General features: G+C 42.9%; 1 protein-coding gene across 1 annotated transcript in view; it reads left to right on the top strand.

The window, feature by feature from the left end:
• LOC124718769 (aminopeptidase N-like) overlaps positions 1-11,260 on the top strand; it is a 152,655-nt gene extending 141,395 nt beyond the window's left edge. Inside the window, exons 16-17 of the mRNA XM_047244382.1 lie at positions 3,633-3,711; positions 10,874-11,260. Coding sequence (XP_047100338.1) covers positions 3,633-3,711; positions 10,874-11,260 — 466 coding nt within the window. The remainder of the gene's footprint in view (positions 1-3,632; positions 3,712-10,873) is intronic.
• Positions 11,261-19,476: the final 8,216 nt, after the last annotated feature.

Genomic DNA, 19,476 nt, shown 5'->3' with positions numbered 1-19,476 from the left:
TTTTGAACATTTATTGTGAATGTATTGTGAAATTGTATGTACGCTGTACAACTTCCTTATCACTGAGCTTCGTTTGCTCCCGTTTAGCATGAAGTTGGGTGCGCTATGTTATGAATAAAAGCAGATTATCTGACACATTCATACACTTTCAATTAACGTTATTACCATCATTTTTTCAAAATTAAATTCCCTACAAGTACTATTGAAAACTATGTGCAGTTGTATGCAATTTAAAAACAATTTGGGACAAGTAGTTAATAACTTAAAGTTTACGAACTTTTCTTCTCTAGATATTCTGGAAAACTACTGCAGGTACAAGTCTGGGACATGTTTTATTAGGTTCACCAGACCAATAACAACAAAATAAATGGAAGTCGTGCTTTACTTTAACCTCGTACAGTATTGCGATGGCTTCGTATTAGCGAAGTTGCTAAATTTCAGGCAAAATCGTTTATTAGCCGTAAATCCGTACTAAACATTTGCGGACCTTTCTTTATATGTACTTTTCTCTTTAGTTTTGCTGGTAGAATAACATATTAAAATATTTCCATATCTTCGTGAATCAGTAAAGGACGATTTCCATTTATTTTGTTGTTATTGATCTGGCGAATCCAGTAAAACATGTCCAGACTTTTACCTGCAGTAGTTTTCCAGAAGATACTGTAACTACTCAAGGCAGATTTCTAATGTGTTTAAAAAAAACTGTCGGGATCCATATGGCGTAATGGTAAATATGACTAACCTATGTAGTCGCCGTCAATCAAGCGTGATACATACGGTTCCTGGTAGAAACGGCGGTCATTTCGCTTGCCCGCAAACATACGTGAAAGTATTTGGAGTTCCAAGGAGGAGCAGTGTGACATTAACCAAAAAACTAAAGATGGATCTAGTGTCGTACCATGATAACAGGGATGGTTTATACAGCTGTAAATATACTGAGGACGATAGTGTACTGATAAACCAACATACGACGCCTGTAACAAGAGAGTAGAATCATTACAGTAGAAGTAGTCTAAAGAATATATCTGCTGTGAACTTAATATTAGCCCTTTATAGAATACATTTAAAGTCAAAATTTTCAGAGATAAAAGTTAAAGACATGATTTATAGAAGGATCCTTTTTAAATACTTTCCAAATATACCATTTGCAAGGCCGAGGTGAGATACTTGTAAGACGTGTGACGTGTTGCACCTTGATGAGCAAGGACTCCCACAAGAACAACAGCTCAGAATGCACTAGAGCTGCACCACAGGTCGAGAGAAAGCGCACTAACAAACATGAAGAATATTGCGACTTCTTCATGCCTGCAAGTAACACTTGTACATTAGCAGTCGATCTAAAACACCTGTTGTATGTTCCAACTCTTACACTCTCCAACAGTCGGCAGACAGTGGTTGAAGTGATCGATGTAGCGAGCAGAAACCTACAGGTGCCAGTATTTGAATGCTGGTCCCTGTTTTGACCAGAACTGAGGCGGGCTCTTCCTACACGTCGGTCATGGGCCTGAAGATGGCGTAGTAAATCACCGAAGCTGGTAGAAAAATAAAATAAGTTTGGAAATTAGACGACTGAAAGGCGTTTGATTTGACATCCTGTAGCGAACAACCGAGTCCTGCAACCATCTCTGAAAAGATGCACATGCAGAGTCTCAACTGAAATGTCTCCCTGTATGTACTAGTATAGGATGTAGACACATGGTTGACGACATATGGGTATTTGCGTCTGGTTGTAGGTCATGCTCGGATAGCTGAATAGTCGGGCGACCGCTCTCAATACGCGGGGAATCCGGGTTCGAAGCCCGGTTAGGCACAATTTTTCACTATCATCATTCCACTATACAGCTGATGGTTGCCCATATTCGCAACTACATTTAGACTGAAGAGCCAAACAAACTGCTACACCTGTATGGCCCCCGCGAGCCTGTAGATGTGCCGCAACACGATGTGTCATGGACTCGACTAATGTCTTAAGTAGGGCTGGAGGGAATGGACATCATGAATCGTGCAGAATCGTCCATAAATCCTTAAAAGTACTAGGAGTGAAGATCTCTTCTCAACAGCACATTGCAAGGCATCCCAAGTAAGCTCAACAATGTTCGTGGCTCGGGGGTTTGGTGGCCATGAGAAGTGTCTAAACTCAGAAGAGTGTTCCTGGAGAAACTTTGTAACAACTATGGACGTGTGTGGTGTCGCATAGTCCTGCTGGAATTCACCAAGTCAGTCGGAATGCACAACGGACATGAATGGATGCATGTGATCAGACAGGATGCTTACGTACGTGTCACCTGACAGAGTCGTATCTAGACGTATCAGGGGTCCCATTTCACTCCAGCTGCATACGCCCCAGTCCATTACAGATCCTCTAGCAGCTTGAACAGTCCCCTGCCGCCATTCATGTCTATGGATTCACGAGGCTGTCTCGATACACGTACACGTCCATCTGCTCGATACAATTTGAAACGAGACTCTTTCCACCAGGCAACAAGTTTCCAGTCATCAACAGTCCTGTGTCGGTGTTGACGGACCCAGGCGAGACGTAACGCTCTGTGTCGTGCAGTCATCAAGGATACACGAGTGGGCCCTCCGAAAGCCGGTATCGATGATGTTTCGTTCAATGGTTCGCACGCTGACACTTGTTGATGGCCCAGTATTGAAACCAGCACCAGATGAGATTTTCACTCTGGAGCGGAGTGTGAAGTGTGCGGTGACATGAAACTTTCCTGTCAAATTAAAACTGCGTTCCGGGCCGTGACTCAACTCGGGACCTTTGCCTTTCGCGCGCAAGTGCTCTACCATCTGAGCTGCCCAAGCACAACTCACAACCCGTCCTCACAGCTTTACTTCTGCCAGTACCTGTTTTTCTACCTTGTAAACTGTACAGACGCTCACAGGAGAGCATTTTCCCGCGAAAGGCAAGGGTCTCGAGTTCGAGTCTCGGTCCGGACACAGTTTAATTTTTCCAGGAAAGTTTGAAATCTGCAGCAATTTGCGCATGGGTTGCACTTCTGTCAATGATTCTCTTCAGTCGTCGTCCGTCCCATTCTTGCAGGATCTTTTTCCGGCCGCAACGATGTCGGAGATTTGATGTTTTACCCTATTCCTGATATTCACGGTACACTCGTGAAATCCTCGTACGGGAAAATCCCCAATCACCGCTACCTCGGAAATGCTGCGTCCCATCGCTCGTGCGCCGATTATAACACCACGTTCAAACTCACTTAAATCTTGATAAGTTGCCAGCGTAGCAGCAGTAACTGATCTAACAACTGCGCCAGACACTTGTAGTCTTATATAGGCGTTGCCGACCGGAGAGCAGTATTCTGCCTATTTACGTATCTGTATTTGAATACGCATGCCTATACCAGTTTCTTTGGCGCTCCAGTGTAATTAGCTGTACTCGCCTAGGGCACAACTAATGAGGTAAGGAGAAAGTCGATCACAGTGTGAACTGCTCCATCTATTCCCACTTCATTTCAGATTCTGCTGTTTACTGTAGTTCACAGTGTCAGGTACATTATAAACAACCATAGAGGACGCAGCTTTTCTGGGACAAACACTAATGTTAATATCGTTCACTCTAGAGGAGGCTATTAATGTGTTCAACAAGTAAAACGTGTAACCTCTTTTTGCAGTTACGGCGGCTTCAACATTATCAGCACCGTTGTCTCTGGTATTGCGGCGAGGTTGACCACGGAAGAGCAGCTTAATGAGGTAAGTATCCGCTGCAAGTAAAAAAAAAATAACACTCGCTAAAGAAAATTCCATATAGTCAATAAGTAACTAGACTGCATGTTTCAGAATGCGTCGAGTACTGTGCCATTCCTCATCATCTTCGCTATACAGTGCCCAGTACTAAAATGAGTAAAATATCGTGTAGGTTTACAGTGGGGTGACAAGAGTCACGGAGCGCCTCGTAATGCCGTGTCAGGCGCCCTTCTGCCCGGCCTAGTCGAGCAACTCGGCGTGGCGTGGAGGGGACAAGTGGTTGGAAGTCCATACTGAGAGATGCCGCCTCTATAGCTGTCCATAATGCCGAAATTCTTGCCAGATCAGGAGTCTGTCCACGAATTGATCTCTCGATTACGTCCCAAAATGTTCGATAGGATTCATGTCCGCCGATCTGGATGGCCAAATCATTCGCTCGAACTGTCCGGGATGTTCTTCAAACCACTCGCGAAAAATTGTGGGCTGGTGACATTGTGCACTGTCTTCCGTAAAATTTCCAGCATTGTTTGGGAACCTGGAGTCTTCGAATGGCTGCAGTTGCCTCCAAGTAACCGAACATAACCGTTTCCAGCCAGAGGACGCAGTCTATTCCATGAAAACACAGCCCGCACTGTTCTGGAGCCACTACCAGCTTGCACAGTGCCTTGTTGACAAATTGGGTCGATGGCTCTGTGGGGCCTGCACCACGCTCGATCCCTACGAACAGCTCTTACCAGCATTCTTCTGACCATTCCACGGTTCTCCAGTCGTGGAGGGTCCAGCCGATATGGTCACGAGCCCAGGAGAGAAGCTGCAGGCGATGTCATGGTGTTAGGCTGCTGCCACAGCCCATTAACGCTGTTCCGACACTGACAATGTTGAGTGTTTATGGAAAAAGTTCAAGGCAATCGTAAAATGCGTTTTAGACAGGTACGTGCCGAGTAAAACTGTGAGGGACGGGAAAAACCCACCGTGGTACAACAACAAAGTTAGGAAACTACTGCGAAAGCAAAGAGAGCTCCACTCCAAGTTTAAACGCAGCCAAAACCTCTCAGACAAACTGAAGCTAAACGATGTCAAAGTTAGCGTAAGGAGGGCTATGCGTGAAGCGTTCATTGAATTCGAAAGTAAAATTCTATGTACCGACTTGACAGAAAATCCTAGGAAGTTCTGGTCTTACGTTAAATCAGTAAGTGGCTCGAAACAGCATATCCAGACACTACGGGATGATGATGGCATTGAAACAGAGGATGACACGCGTAAAGCTGAAATACTAAACACCTTTTTCCAAAGCTGTTTCACAGAGGAAGACCGCACTGCAGTTCCTTCTCTAAATCCTCGCACAAACGAAAAAATGGCTGACATCGAAATAAGTGTCCAAGGAATAGAAAAGCAACTGGAATCACTCAATAGAGGAAAGTCCACTGGACCTGACGGGATACCAATTCGATTCTACACAGAGTACGCGAAAGAACTTGCCCCCCTTCTAACAGCCGTGTACCGCAAGTCTCTAGAGGAACGGAGGGTTCCAAATGATTGGAAAAGAGCACAGATAGTCCCAGTCTTCAAGAAGGGTCGTCGAGCAGATGCGCAAAACTATAGACCTATATCTCTTACGTCGATCTCTTGTAGAATTTTAGAACATGTTTTTTGCTCGCGTATCATGTCATTTCTGGAAACCCAGAATCTACTATGTAGGAATCAACATGGATTCCGGAAACAGCGATCGTGTGAGACCCAACTCGCCTTATTTGTTCATGAGACCCAGAAAATATTAGATACAGGCTCCCAGGTAGATGCTATTTTTCTTGACTTCCGGAAGGCGTTCGATACAGTTCCGCACTGTCGCCTGATAAACAAAGTAAGAGCCTACGGAATATCAGACCAGCTGTGTGGCTGGATTGAAGAGTTTTTAGCAAACAGAACACAGCATGTTGTTATCAATGGAGAGACGTCTACAGACGTTAAAGTAACCTCTGGCGTGCCACAGGGGAGTGTTATGGGACCATTGCTTTTCACAATATATATAAATGACTTAGTAGATAGTGTCGGAAGTTCCATGCGGCTTTTCGCGGATGATGCTGTAGTATACAGAGAAGTTGCTGCATTAGAAAATTGTAGCGAAATACAGGAAGATCTGCAGCGGATAGGCACTTGGTGCAGGGAGTGGCAACTGACCCTTAACATAGACAAATGTAATATATTGCGAATACATAGAAAGAAGGATCCTTTATTGTATGATTATATGATAGCGGAACAAACACTGGTAGCAGTTACTTCTGTAAAATATCTGGGAGTATGCGTACGGAACGATTTGAAGTGGAATGATCATATAAAACTAATTGTTGGTAAGGCGGGTACCAGGTTGAGATTCATTGGGAGAGTGCTTAGAAAATGTAGTCCATCAACAAAGGAGGTGGCTTACAAAACACTCGTTCGACGTATACTTGAGTGTTGCTCATCAGTGTGGGATCCGTACCAGGTCGGGTTGACGGAGGAGATAGAGAAGATCCAAAGAAGAGCGGCGCGTTTCGTCACTGGGTTATTTGGTAACCGTGATAGCGTTACGGAGATGTTTAATAAACTCAAGTGGCAGACTCTGCAAGAGAGGCGCTCTGCATCGCGGTGTAGCTTGCTCGCCAGGTTTCGAGAGGGTGCGTTTCTGGATGAGGTATCGAATATATTGCTTCCCCCTACTTATACTTCCCGAGGAGATCACGAATGTAAAATTAGAGAGATTAGAGCGCGCACGGAGGCTTTCAGACAGTCGTTCTTCCCGCGAACCATACGCGACTGGAACAGGAAAGGGAGGTAATGACAGTGGCACGTAAAGTGCCCTCCGCCACACACCGTTGGGTGGCTTGCGGAGTATCAATGTAGATGTAGATGTAGATGTAGATTTTGCCGCACTGTCCAGATGGTTACGTTCTGCGGTTCTACGCTGATTTCTGCGGTTATTTCACGCAGTGTTGCTTGTCTGTCAGCACTAACCACTCTATGCATACGCCGTTGCTCTCGGTCGTTAAGTGCATGTTGTCGGCCACTGCATTGTCCGTGGTGGGAGGTAATGCCTGCTATTTGGTGCCCTCGGCACACTCTTGACACTCTGGATCTCGGAATATTGAATTCCTGAAACGGAATGTCGCACACATCTGGCTCCAATTACCATTTCGCGTTCAAAGTCTGCTAATTCCCGTCGCGCGGCCAGAATCACGTCGGAGGCCTTTTCACACGAACCGCCTGAGCAGTAATGATGGCTCCGCCAACGCACTACCCATTTATACCTTGTGTACGCGATAGTACCGCCATAGTACCACCATATGTATATGAGTATATCGCTATCCCGTGACTTCTGCATCCTCAATTAATTCCTGTTGTAACACTGCTTTTTTTTTTTTTTTTTTTTTTTTTTTTTTTTAATGCGTGGCCACAATCATAATATATTTCTTTAAAGTCAGTACCGCCATTAGACTGTTGTTTATTTACAGTGTTACATTTACACTTACTCAATCATGATTTCGTCTTCAAAGTGCCATTATCAAGTGTTTTAAGGGTTATAAATTGCCTAAGATGGCATACTGTCGTATATCTAGTGTATTTTAATACGACAGTGTGGCATCTTAGGCAATTTATAACCCTTAAAACACTTGATAATGCCACTTTAAAGCCGAAATCATGATTGTGTAAGTGTAAATGTAACACTGTAAATAAACAACAGTCTAATGGCGGTACTGACTTTATTCAAACTGCTATTTTCATTTTGGAATTTTATAGTCCAACGTACTAGTATTTCTACACTACTTTCTTTTTATGACGTGTTGGAAGTTAGGCGAAGCCAGCTACAATGCATCTTTGACAATTACTTTCTATAGAATAACGATTTCTGAAAACTTTAATGAGAACGAGTGTTTTCTGTGATCTATTTAGCTTTTTAGTACAATTCAGACTATTCTTCCTCTTAATGAGTGTTATCAATAATACAGGACCTCGCCTAAACGCATCCATGCTGATCTGATATGTTTTCGAGTCGCTTCTGTCAACATTCTTTACGGTCATTTCTCACTCTTTTCTTATCTCTTGGTATTAGCTGCGTCGGGACTTTATGAGGAATCAGTGGCGAAGAATGAAAATGTCTGAAAGAACAGACACCATGCTTTCACATAACTGATAGGCCTCCATGGGCAGTGAATCCACAACTGTCAACATTCATTTCGGTCATTTCTCACTCTTTTCTTATCTCTTGGTATTAGCTGCGTCGGGACTTTATGAGGAATCAGTGGCGAAGAATGAAAATGTCTGAAAGAACAGACACCATGCTTTCACATAACTGATAGGCCTCCATGGGCAGTGAATCCACAACTGTCGGCGTGGATGCACATTAACGTTCGACTTCCAGCGCGAGCACAGAGCTTATGGACAAGGCAGGTGGCGTTAGATGGAAATGCCACTTCGTTCTTCGCCATTCAGACTTGTTCGACTACAGTGGAATCTCCTCCGCCACCGAATCACTAGGTCATATAGTGGTGCATTGTTGTTGTACATTTCCACCTCCTCTGGGTGGATTGTTCCAACGTCAGACTAAACTAAACTTGTCCGAACAGACGTCGGGAGGTCAACAGGTACCGACCGGCCACCTTGTCATCCTCAGACGATAGGCATTGTACATTTCCACCTCCTCTGGGTGGATTGTCCCAACGTCAGACTAAACTAAACTTGTCCGAACAGACGTCGGGAGGTCAATAGGTACCGACCGGTCACCTTGTCATCATCAGACGATAGGCATCACTGGATGCGGATATGGAGTTCAAAATGGTTCAAATGGCTCTGAGCGCTACTTCTGAGGTCATCTGTCCCCTAGAACTAAGAACTACTTAAACCTGACTAACCTAAGGACATCACACACATCCATGCCCGAGGCAGGATTCCAACCTGCGACCGTAGCAGTCGCGCGGTTCCAGACTGTAGCGCCTAGAACCGCTCGGTCACCCCCGCCGGAATATCATAGCAATTCAGCTGCCAGAAATTTCTGGTTGCTCGGCTTCTTCACTTACACACTGGACACGCTTTTCAGGGCATTCAAATGGAGAGCCTGTATGTTCTCATGCAACATGCAACTTCACTGGGGCTTGTACGCAACCTTTTATCATGACTCGTCTGCAAAAGGAGTTCGGTTGTGCACAGTTGCATTCGCGCCCTATATCGAGTAAATAGCCAGTCTAAGTACAGCACTGAATGAATTCAAGTGTTTGTCCAAATCACGATCGTTAACAAATAATTTACACCGACAACAGTTTAGAATGAAAACGTTTTTTATTTTTCTAAATCACATCCACAGAACAAACTGATGACCACGTGATCCTATGTCTGCGGCTCTTAGCCGCACCGACCTTACCGCACCGACGGACCACGATCAAAAGACCACCACCTTTGTCCCCTATCCTCCGTCCTGTGTCTCGTCACGTGACACTACATTAGTCAAATATATTATTTCTAAACATGACCATCATGCATTTACAATGTTACAATATTGAAATACGTAAAACTAAATACCTTATATTATTTTATAGACAATCATCAGATTATTTATATATTTAAGGGCACTCCACTTTTAGGCAGTTTCACTCCTCTTCTTTTGTTTAATCACGTCTTTGCCTAAAAGGTGTGGCATACGAAATACTCATTTTGCCCTACATACTTCGAAAACTGAACAGTACCTTCACAATAAAAGACAATAACTTATTATTCAGAGGTTCTCAAACATCCTTACAACTTAATTTTTATATAAAACATGTTCTTTAATGTCCAAAATATTATTCCTGCTACTATGTTTTAAATTTGAGTTTTGAACTATTTTGAGGAGCTCTTATGTTTATGGAGTACTCCTATTTCATTGATCAGATACCCAGCAAATCCAATGATTAGCAAGACAAGCACACCTTACATTATTAACATATGTACCAAGTTATGCACATAGACATGGGCAATTCTGTAACTAAGTAATTCAATATGAAACTGTTATATGCTGCCTCCTCTCTTTATCAAGAAGGTGATTCCATAAATATATTGACTTGTGGGTGCTACACCCCAACTGTTCTTCCACAGTAAACATTACCACATCCAGCAAATTAGTTACACTATTACAGCATCCCTTGTAACCTCAAGTATCCCTTGTAACCTCACAAACAACGCCCCTCTTGTCCCTGTACGTTTCATATTCTTTTCCATCGTGAGTAGGGAAAAGAAATCCGCAATGTTGTAATACGGCATCAGTAGCGTTCTACTTGACACAGTCACCTCGTTTAAATATCTGCGTGTAACGCTGCAAAGCGATATAAACTGCACCGAGTATATGAAGATTCTGGTAGGGAAAGCGAATGCTCGACTTTGCCTTATTGGGAGAATTTTGGGAAAGTTTGCTTCACATGTAAAGGAGATCGCATTTAGGACGCTGGTGCGACCTATTCTTGGGTACTGCTCGAGGGTTTGGGATCCGTACTAGATCGGATTAAAGGAAGACATCGAAGCAATTTAGACACGTGGTGGTAGATTTGTGACTGCTGGGTGCATCGTCGTGTGAGTATTATGGAAATCCTCTGTGAACTCGGACGAGAATCCATGGAGAGGATTTTTCACGAAACCCTACGGATGAAACTTAGTGGGCTGGCATTTGCAACAAACTGCAGTACGATCCACCTGGCTTCATTTTGCACCCACACGTGAGGACTACAGGTTCTAAATAAGGTAGATTACAGCTCGAACGGAGGCACAAGGACAATCCCTTCATCCTCGTTTCAGTCGGTAGACGAACGGGAAAGGGGACGTCTCGTAGTGGTACAAAGTACCACCCATTCTGGACTGCTCGGTACTCTGTGAAGCATGTTTGTAGATTTGATAGAAGTAAAATACACACATCCGCTACTCCAAAGCTCTCTCCATTTAGAGCCGTACACGATCCGACACTCCATGCTGACAGAAGAGTTTGATAACAAAGAGGGTGTAGGAACAAACATAAATATGCTTTCAATGAGTTAAGGATCCTTGTTTCTCGAACAAGTACCAGCCAGATGAATACAAGAAATTACGTAAACAGTTGTTTCACCATTTTGTATTCTAAGAAAAATTGTTCAGCACGTTATGTTTTGTCTTTACCAAAACATTTTTTTTCCAGCTCACCAGTTTTGTTAATGACAATGAAGCAAACTTCGACTCAGCAACACTGCAGGTCGTGCAGGCGTCTCTAGCTGGAGCCCAGGCAAACATGGACTGGACGGATAAACATCGCGACAGTATCCGCGTCTGGCTGCAGACGTATATTGAGAACCAGCCGGAACCAACTGGACAGACAGAACCGACTGGAGTGACAGAACCAACTGGAGTGACAGAACCAACTGGAGAGACAGAACCAACTGGAGAGACAGAACCAACTGGAGAGACAGGACCAACTGGAGAGCCAGAAACTTCTACCCCAAACTCAAATAGTAGTGCATGTTCGTCATCATCATTCATTTTAGTAGCAGCAACTTTAGGTTTATTACTCTCGTATTTTACTGCGTGAATACTAAGCTGTTGCTGACTATGTTTATCCAACTTTGTATTAATTACGGATACAGTGTCGCTTTGTGCTGTGGTGAAAAAAATTACTTCTTTAAGTTGATGTTACTAGAGTTTGTACAAATAATTTATATATGGTTATTTATATAATCATTTGGTGAAAAAAATATTTTGTTTTCAATAACACTAATTCCATCTACCACTTTGGTACTGCAAATATGGTATACTACCTGAAAGTATAGTATTTAATTTTGTGGGGGTTAATAACATAAACTGTAATATATGTTTCAGTTAGGATGATTCATTATTGATGCCAAATTTGTGATTAAAGTAATTTAGTCAAGAAGAAAAAAATTCTTTACATATTCACTTTTACCACTGATTCGACTTTGTCGTCCATTCAGAGCTATTACCGTCCTAGATTTGCCTGTCTAGTGTACCAGACATATTCATTGATTTACTGTCCAAACCCTAATCCTGGTCTCACCGCCACACAACCATCTTCTCTTACTTCTCATTTCAGTTATGACACCCCGTACCAGTCTGTCACAAACCAATGAACCTGCCCGCAATACTAACGAGGGAAACTCCACATCGAATCCCCCCACCTTCCCTCATAAGTAGTGGTAAGAGGACGCAGTGGACAGCTGGTCAAAAACTAAACACAGATCAAGAATGAAAACAGGAAGAAGGTGTACTGAACTGTGGAAAAAAAGCGAAATAGAAACAGTGAACATCCAAGAACAAGAAGTTCAATATAGAGTAGCAGACAATTAAAAGTGGCGTCGTGGGTAAGTGGCTACGATGTTGGACTACCAATCGAGCGAGCTGTATCCAAACTTCCCTCGTGCAACTATTTTTCCGATGTTCGCTTTATTCAAATTTGTGCCTGTGTCGTGGTGTAACGTCCGTTTGCAACAGTGAGGAGTAAGGAAGGGAGCTGTAATGACAGTTGATTCTGCACAACTATTCTATTAGCAGCCGAAAGGAAGTGGCTTTCGAATGGGAACCGCAAACGTTTGATGACAAGGAGACAAGTCAATAGAATACTCCAACGTGTGTGACTCTCGGCATTAGTGACAGCACGTGTGTGTCGTATGGTAGGAATCTCTTACCGGCGAACCTAATTTGTACGACTTGCAAGTGAGTCATATACGCCTCCTTGCACGAGATACGTGTTTGCATGAATGTGAGTGTGATCACTCCCAAGGAAATGATGAAAATATAATAGTTTCTCACATAAGATGCAACAGATGAACGCAACAGTTTCACAATCACACAGTTTCTGTGTGCTCTGTCAAAACAAGTTTTTAACATTTCTGAAGTCGCATTCCGTTTTGGAGGTCTTGTCTCTTAAATTCCTTTGCTCTAACGTAGTACACGTCCGCTAAGGTGTTGTTTTCATTTCTGTGAGACGTCCGTGTGGCATCTCGCCTGTTATCACTATTCATTACATTTACGACGGTAATATATTCTTACCACATGACTTATATTCTATAACCGATGTACAGTATGACAACTGCCAAGATTGCAGAAAGAGAGCAAAAATTTCAATGAACCGACGGACGTCGTGCTTGGAACACGTATTATGTTGGAGTGTAATGATTTTTCTGGAGACTAGAAATCTACTCTGTAGGAATCAGCATGGGTTTCGAAAAAGATGATCGTGTGAAACCCAGCTCGCGCTATTCGTCCACGAGACTCAGAGGGCCATAGACACGGTGACGTGTTTCTTGACTTCCGCAAGGCGTTCGATAGAGTTCCCCACAATCGTTTAACGAACGAAGTAAGAGCATATGGACTATCAGACCAATTGTGTGATTGGATTGAAGAGTTCCTAGATAACAGACGCAGCATGTCATTCTCAGTGGAGAGAAGTCTTCCGAAGTAAGTGTGATTTCAGGTGTGCCGCAAGGGAGTGTCGTAGGCCCGTTCCTATTCACAATATGTATAAATGACCTTGTGCATACATCGGAAAATCACTGAGGATTTTTGCGGATGATGCTGTAGTATATCGAGAGGTTGGAACAATGGAAAATTGTACTGAAATGCAGGAGGATCTGCAACGAATCGACGCATGGTAGAGGGAATGGCAATTGAATCTCAATGTAGACAAGTATAATGTGCTCCGAAAACATAGAAACAAAAGATCCTTTCTCATTTAGCTCCAATATAGCGGGTCGGCAACTGGAAACAGTAAATTCCATAAATTATCTGGGAATAGGCATTAGGAGTCATCTAAAATGGAATGACCATATAAAGTTGATCGTCGGTAAAGCAGACGCCAAACTGAGATTCATTGGAAGAGTCCTAAGCAAATGCAATCCGAAAACAAAGGAAGTAGGTTACAGTACGCTTGTTCGACCACTGCTTGAGTATTGCTCACCAGTGTGGGATCCGTAGCAGATAGGGTTGATAGAAGAGATAGAGAAGATCCAAAGGAGAGCAGCGCGCTTCGTTACAGGATCATTTAGTAATCGCGAATAGATAAACTCCAGTGGAAGACTCTGCAAGAGAGACGCTCAGTAGCTGGGTACGGGCTTTTGTTGAAGTTTCGAGTACATACCTTCACCGAGGAGTCAAGCAGTATATTGCTCCCTTCTACATATATCTCACGAAGAGACCATTAGGATAAATTCAGAGAGATTAGAGCCCACCTAGAGGCATACCGACAAACTTTATTTCCACGAACAATACGAGACTGGAATAGAATGGAGAACCGATAGAGGTACCGAAAGTACCCTCCGCCACACACCGTCAGGTGGGTTGCTGAGTATGGATGTAGATGTAGATGTAGACAGTTCATAATGCGAAAAAAAATTAATGGCGCGAATGAATTTCGAACACGACTCGGGCGCTTGGCAGCCCAACATCATGCACACTTATCCACGATGGTATTACTGTTTCAGGCTGCTCTTTATTGCACTTCTTGTCCTCGGACCGTTCACTGTTTCTATTTTGCTTTCTTTTTCACAGTTCGGTACACCTTCTTCCTGTTTTCGTGCTTTATCTGTGTTCAGTTTTTTGACGGGCTACCCGATGGACCGTCTTAAAACTGAACCTGACGGGGAGATTCCCTTGTGAACAACTGCTGCTAGTGCTTAATCACTTAGCGACTGAGTTTCGTCACTCTACATAGCCCTTTCGTTGTGTCACTTTCAACCAAAACCAATCGACATAGTGCGAGTGAGAAAGCTGTTCGCTAAGCAACAACGGTGCGTCGTCAGGAAACGTCACGTAACTACGACGTTAGAGACAAAATTTACGTGGCTGATGCTGCAAACTGGTGTATTTACAAACATAACCATTCGTACTACCACGCTCGTCTTTTTGCGTGAGGCAACACGTAATGCCTAAAGCTGTTGACTTGTGAAAGGGTGCAAGGAGAAAGGCGTACTGAACTGCTGGGCAGTTGCCAATGAAGTGATTTGTGTGTTGGAATCAGTTCAAGGATAAAAAAGGTCATTCTGTCGGGGCATAAATAAACGACAGGGAAAAGTTTTGTTTTATTATGTCCAGACAGTACTGTCAGCAGCCTTAAAAATGGTTCAAGTGGCTCTGAGCACTATGGGACTTAACTTTTGAGGTCATCAGTCCCCTAGAACTTAGAACTACTTAGACCTAACTAACTTAAGGACATCACACATATCCATGCCCGAGGCAGGATTCGAACCTGCGACCGTAGCGGTCGCGCGGTTCCAGACTGTAGCGCCTAGAACCGCTCGGCCATTTCGGCCGGCCAGTAGCCTCAACTGACGTCCGCGCTCGCTTTAATGATGCCTGGAAATGACGCTAGATGTATGCGTAGCTCGCAGATCTCGAGACACCTGATACTACATCAGTCATACATTGCATCATCAACATACACTGATGTTGTTGTTGTTCTTGTGGTCTTCAGTCCAGAGACTGGTTTGATGCAGCTCTCCATGCTACCTTATCCTGTGCAAGCTTCTTCATCTCCCAGTACCTACTGCAACCTACATCCTTCTAAATCTGCTTAGTGTATTCATCTCTTGGTCTCCCTTTACGATTTTTACCCTCCAGTACTAAATTTGTAATCCCTTGATGCCTCAGAATATGCCCTACCAACCGATCCCTTCTTCTACTGAAATTGTGCCACAAATTTCTCTTCTCTCCAATTCTATTCAATATCTCCTCATTAGTTATGTGATCTACCCATCTAATCTTAAGCATTCTTCTGTAGCACCACATTTCGAAAGCTTCTATTCTCTTCTTGTCTAAACTATTTATCGTCCATGTTTCACTTCCGCACATGACTACACTCCGTACAAATACTTTCAGAAACGACTTCCTGACAGTTAAATCTATACTCGATGTTAACAAATTTCTCTCGTTCAGAAACGCTTTTCTTGGCATTGCCGGTCTATATTTTATATCATCTCTACTTCGACCGTCATCAGTTATTTTGCTCCCCAAATAGCAAAACTCATTTACTACTTTAAGTGTCTCATTTCCTAATTTAATTCCTGCAGCATCACCCGATTTAATTCGACTACATTCCGTTATTCTCGTTTTGCTTTTGTTGATGTTCATCTTATATCCACCTTTCAAGACTCTGTCCATTCCGTTCAACTGCTCTTCCAGGTCCTTTGCTGTCTCTGACAGAATTACAATGTCATCGGCGAACCTCGAAGTTTTTATTTCTTCTCCATGGATTTTAATTCCCACTCTAAATTTTTCTTTCCTTTACTGCTTGCTCAATATACAGATTGAATAACATCGGAGAGAGCTGATAGAAACCAAAAATGTTACACCATCGAGCACTAGTCCGATGTCTGTCAAGCTTTTTGGGGACGATCTAGCCCCATGGGACGCTCACGAAAACTGATGTTGGAGAAGGCGAATGGGGGACTTTGACTGCCTGCCAAAACAGTGAAGACATGGTCGGAAGTCAGCGTAACATCGTATACCTGCACAACGTCGGCAGATGCGTTACATAGTGCCGAGAGCTGACTCACACCTAGAAGTGCCCAGCACTCACCAAATGTCGCAGAAATGCGGATACTGAAGAGGTCATTAGGCAATACATCAATCCGACAACTAGCTGTAGTGGCTCTAATCAATGAAAAGATGCAACAATGGAGACTTTGTTGGAATGGAAACTAGGACTGATTATAAAATATTGATATATTTTTTTTAAAAAAAATATCAGTATATATCTGTTTTTCTGATAGATATATCGATATCGAAATGGCAATACCGAGTGCCCATATTTTAATTTCATATTATATTTTTTGGAATTTTCGATAAATATTTCAAATTGTTCTATTGAAATTGTACTAGAACATAATTTTACTTTCACTATGTGAAGGAGCCTCACTACTTTTTGAGCTTTCATCACGTCCAATCTTTCTCTTTGACTGTGTGAAGCAAGTATAGTTGACACAAGGAAGAAGTGCGGTTGCACTGTGGGGTGGCGGTGTGAATGGAATAACAAGATATCCGATGTGAAGAAATAGCACACCACCTGCGTTGAGAAGCTATTTTTAGCGCAGCTAGTGTGCTGTTTCTTCACATCGACATTCATAAAAAATAATTGCTGTAAATAATGAGTAAAAATATAAATGACGTAATCGGCGTTCGGCACCACCAGCAGAAACTGCAACGCTTAGCTTCACCACGCAGTTTTAGCACTGAGGCTGCCAGGTCGCTGGCGTTTGCAGAGGCGACAAAAACAGTCAAGTGGACATGAAGTGATGCAGAGAAATCCGATATGTGACGAAACCGAAAGGCAGACCCATCGGACACCTCTCATTGTACCGCTTACATGCAAGTTACCACTGTTAGCAATATGATTATCGCCAAGCGTGAACGTGCATCGCTTTCCTTTCAGTTCTTGCTCTACGGGTGATAAGCAGGCTGCTAGTTTGTTAATGTACAGAACATCTAATAATAAATCAATACTTAAATATACAGCTCTAAAACTTGCAGTATATTTACAATGTACAGCCCGTATATTTTTTACCCGGTACGTCGATATTTTTTCCCCTCAATATATCGATAATTTTATCTATATATCGAGGGCCGGTAACGATATTTTTTTAGATATCGATATATCGCATTCCCGATATTTTTAAAAGTATCAAAAACTTGGATGACCTAATTTACAGTAGTTACGCACTGTAAGCGCAGCTCTAAGATGAAGAAACCTGAGTCCACAGGAAGTGCTGAATGGTAATAAATGGGGTGCATTGACGCAAAAAGCGGACCCAGCTCCAACGGGACGGTGCTGAGAAGAAGAAGTTGAAATACTCTCTGACGGATAGAACATCCACCAGAATGCGTTATGTTGTTGTTACTAAGTATGGCAGGTTTTGTAAGCGTCAGGTGTTGAGTCATAACAGTGAAGGACAGGGATATGCCAAGTACTCTGCGACAGGGTTGGCCGCATCTGCCACAGCTTGAAAGAGACCTCACCGTAGGTCTCCACAGGCCGGCTGATAGAACCGTCCAACATCCTGGTTTGTGGAGCGTCCGTATGTGTCAGCGGCCAGACGATGGACTACACAGGAAAGCTGGGGTAGGCATACTCGTGAACACCCCTGTCGGCACGTCTTATGAGGTTTTCACACTATTTTGGTAGCTCTGTAAATTCTGTTTCTTACGTAAATACAAATCGATAAGCTTGTAGAAACTGAACTCGGGAGATTCAGTAGTTGGAACGCGCGAGGCAATACTGATGCTACGACGTACCTTAGAAGGTAGATTAAGGAAAGGCAAACCTATATTCCTAGCATTTGTAGACTTACAGAAGGCTTTTGACAATGTTCACTGGAATACTGTCTTTCAAATTGTGAAGATGGCAGGGGTAAAATACAGGGAGCGAAAGGCGATTTATAATTTGTACACAAACCAGATGGCAGTTATAAGATTCGAGGGGCATGAAAGGCAAGCAGTAGTTGGGAAGGGAGTTAGACAGGGTTGTAGCCTATCTCAAATGTTATTCAATATGTATATTGAGCAAGCAGTAAAGGAAACAAAACAAAAATTTGAAGTAGGAATTAAAATCTATGGAGAAGAAATAAAAGCTTTGAGGTTCGACGACGATATTGTAATTCAGTCAGAGACAGCAAACGACCTGGAACAGCAGCTGAACGGAATGGATAGGGTCTTGAAAGGAGGATATAAGGTGAACATCAAAAAAAGCAAAACTAGAATAATTAATGTAGTCGAATTAAATCAAGTGATACTGAGGGAATTATATTAGGAAATCAGACACTGAAAGTTGTAGATGAGTTTTGTTATTTGGGGAGCAAAATAACATGATGGTCGAAGCAGACATGCTATAAAATGTAGACTCGTTACGGCAAGGAAAGCGTTTCCGAAGAAGGGAAATTTGTAAATGGGGACTATAGATTTAAGTATCAGGAAGTGTTTTCTTTAAGTATTTGTATGGAGTGTAGCCATGTATGGAAGTGAAACATGGACGGTAAATAGTTTGGACAAGAAGGGAATAGAAGCTTTCGAAATGTGGTGCTACCGAAGAATGCTGAAGATTAGATGGGTAGATCACGTAACTAATGAATAGAATCGGGGAGAAGTGGAATTTGTGGCACAACGTGACTAGAAGAAGGGATCGGTTGGTAGGGCACGTTCTGAGGCATCAAGGGATCACCAATTTAGTACTGGAGGGAAGCGGGGAGGGCGAAAATCGTAGAGGGAGACTAAGGCATGAATCCACTAAACAGATTCAGAAGGGTGTAGGTTGCAGTAGTTACTCGGAGATTAAGAAGCTTGCACAGGATAGAGTAACATGGAGAGCGGCATCAAACCAGTCTCTGGACTGAAGACCACAACAACAACAAGTAAATATGGATATTTATAGCTCACACAGAGTAAAACCACAGTCTAACACATACAATTGAGACACTCATTGTTGTGAAAATTGTTACTGTCTGACAGGTGGTGCGACACTAGCGCCCCAAACGAGGAGAAAGCAGCCCTTAAAATCAAAGTTCGTATTTAACTTTTTTTTAGTTTATTAACGAAATAGTTATTGCATTTCTGTGTTCCAAGCGTTAGTAAATTATCAAGAGACACGAATGATGCTGAACTCCCTGATTCAGTGACGTAAACCACGACTTAATGACGAAGAAATACTTGCGAATATGTGCGTAATTGCAGCTTATTCCGCTGAAAACAACAGAATGTAAACATATTTCAAGCGTCAGAAGAATATATTCCTTTTTTTTTTTGTCT

The sequence above is a fragment of the Schistocerca piceifrons genome, chromosome 10, assembly GCF_021461385.2.
Source record: "Schistocerca piceifrons isolate TAMUIC-IGC-003096 chromosome 10, iqSchPice1.1, whole genome shotgun sequence".
NCBI classification, from domain to species: Eukaryota; Metazoa; Arthropoda; class Insecta; order Orthoptera; family Acrididae; genus Schistocerca; species Schistocerca piceifrons.
This window is presented reverse-complemented; position numbering and strand designations above follow the sequence as displayed.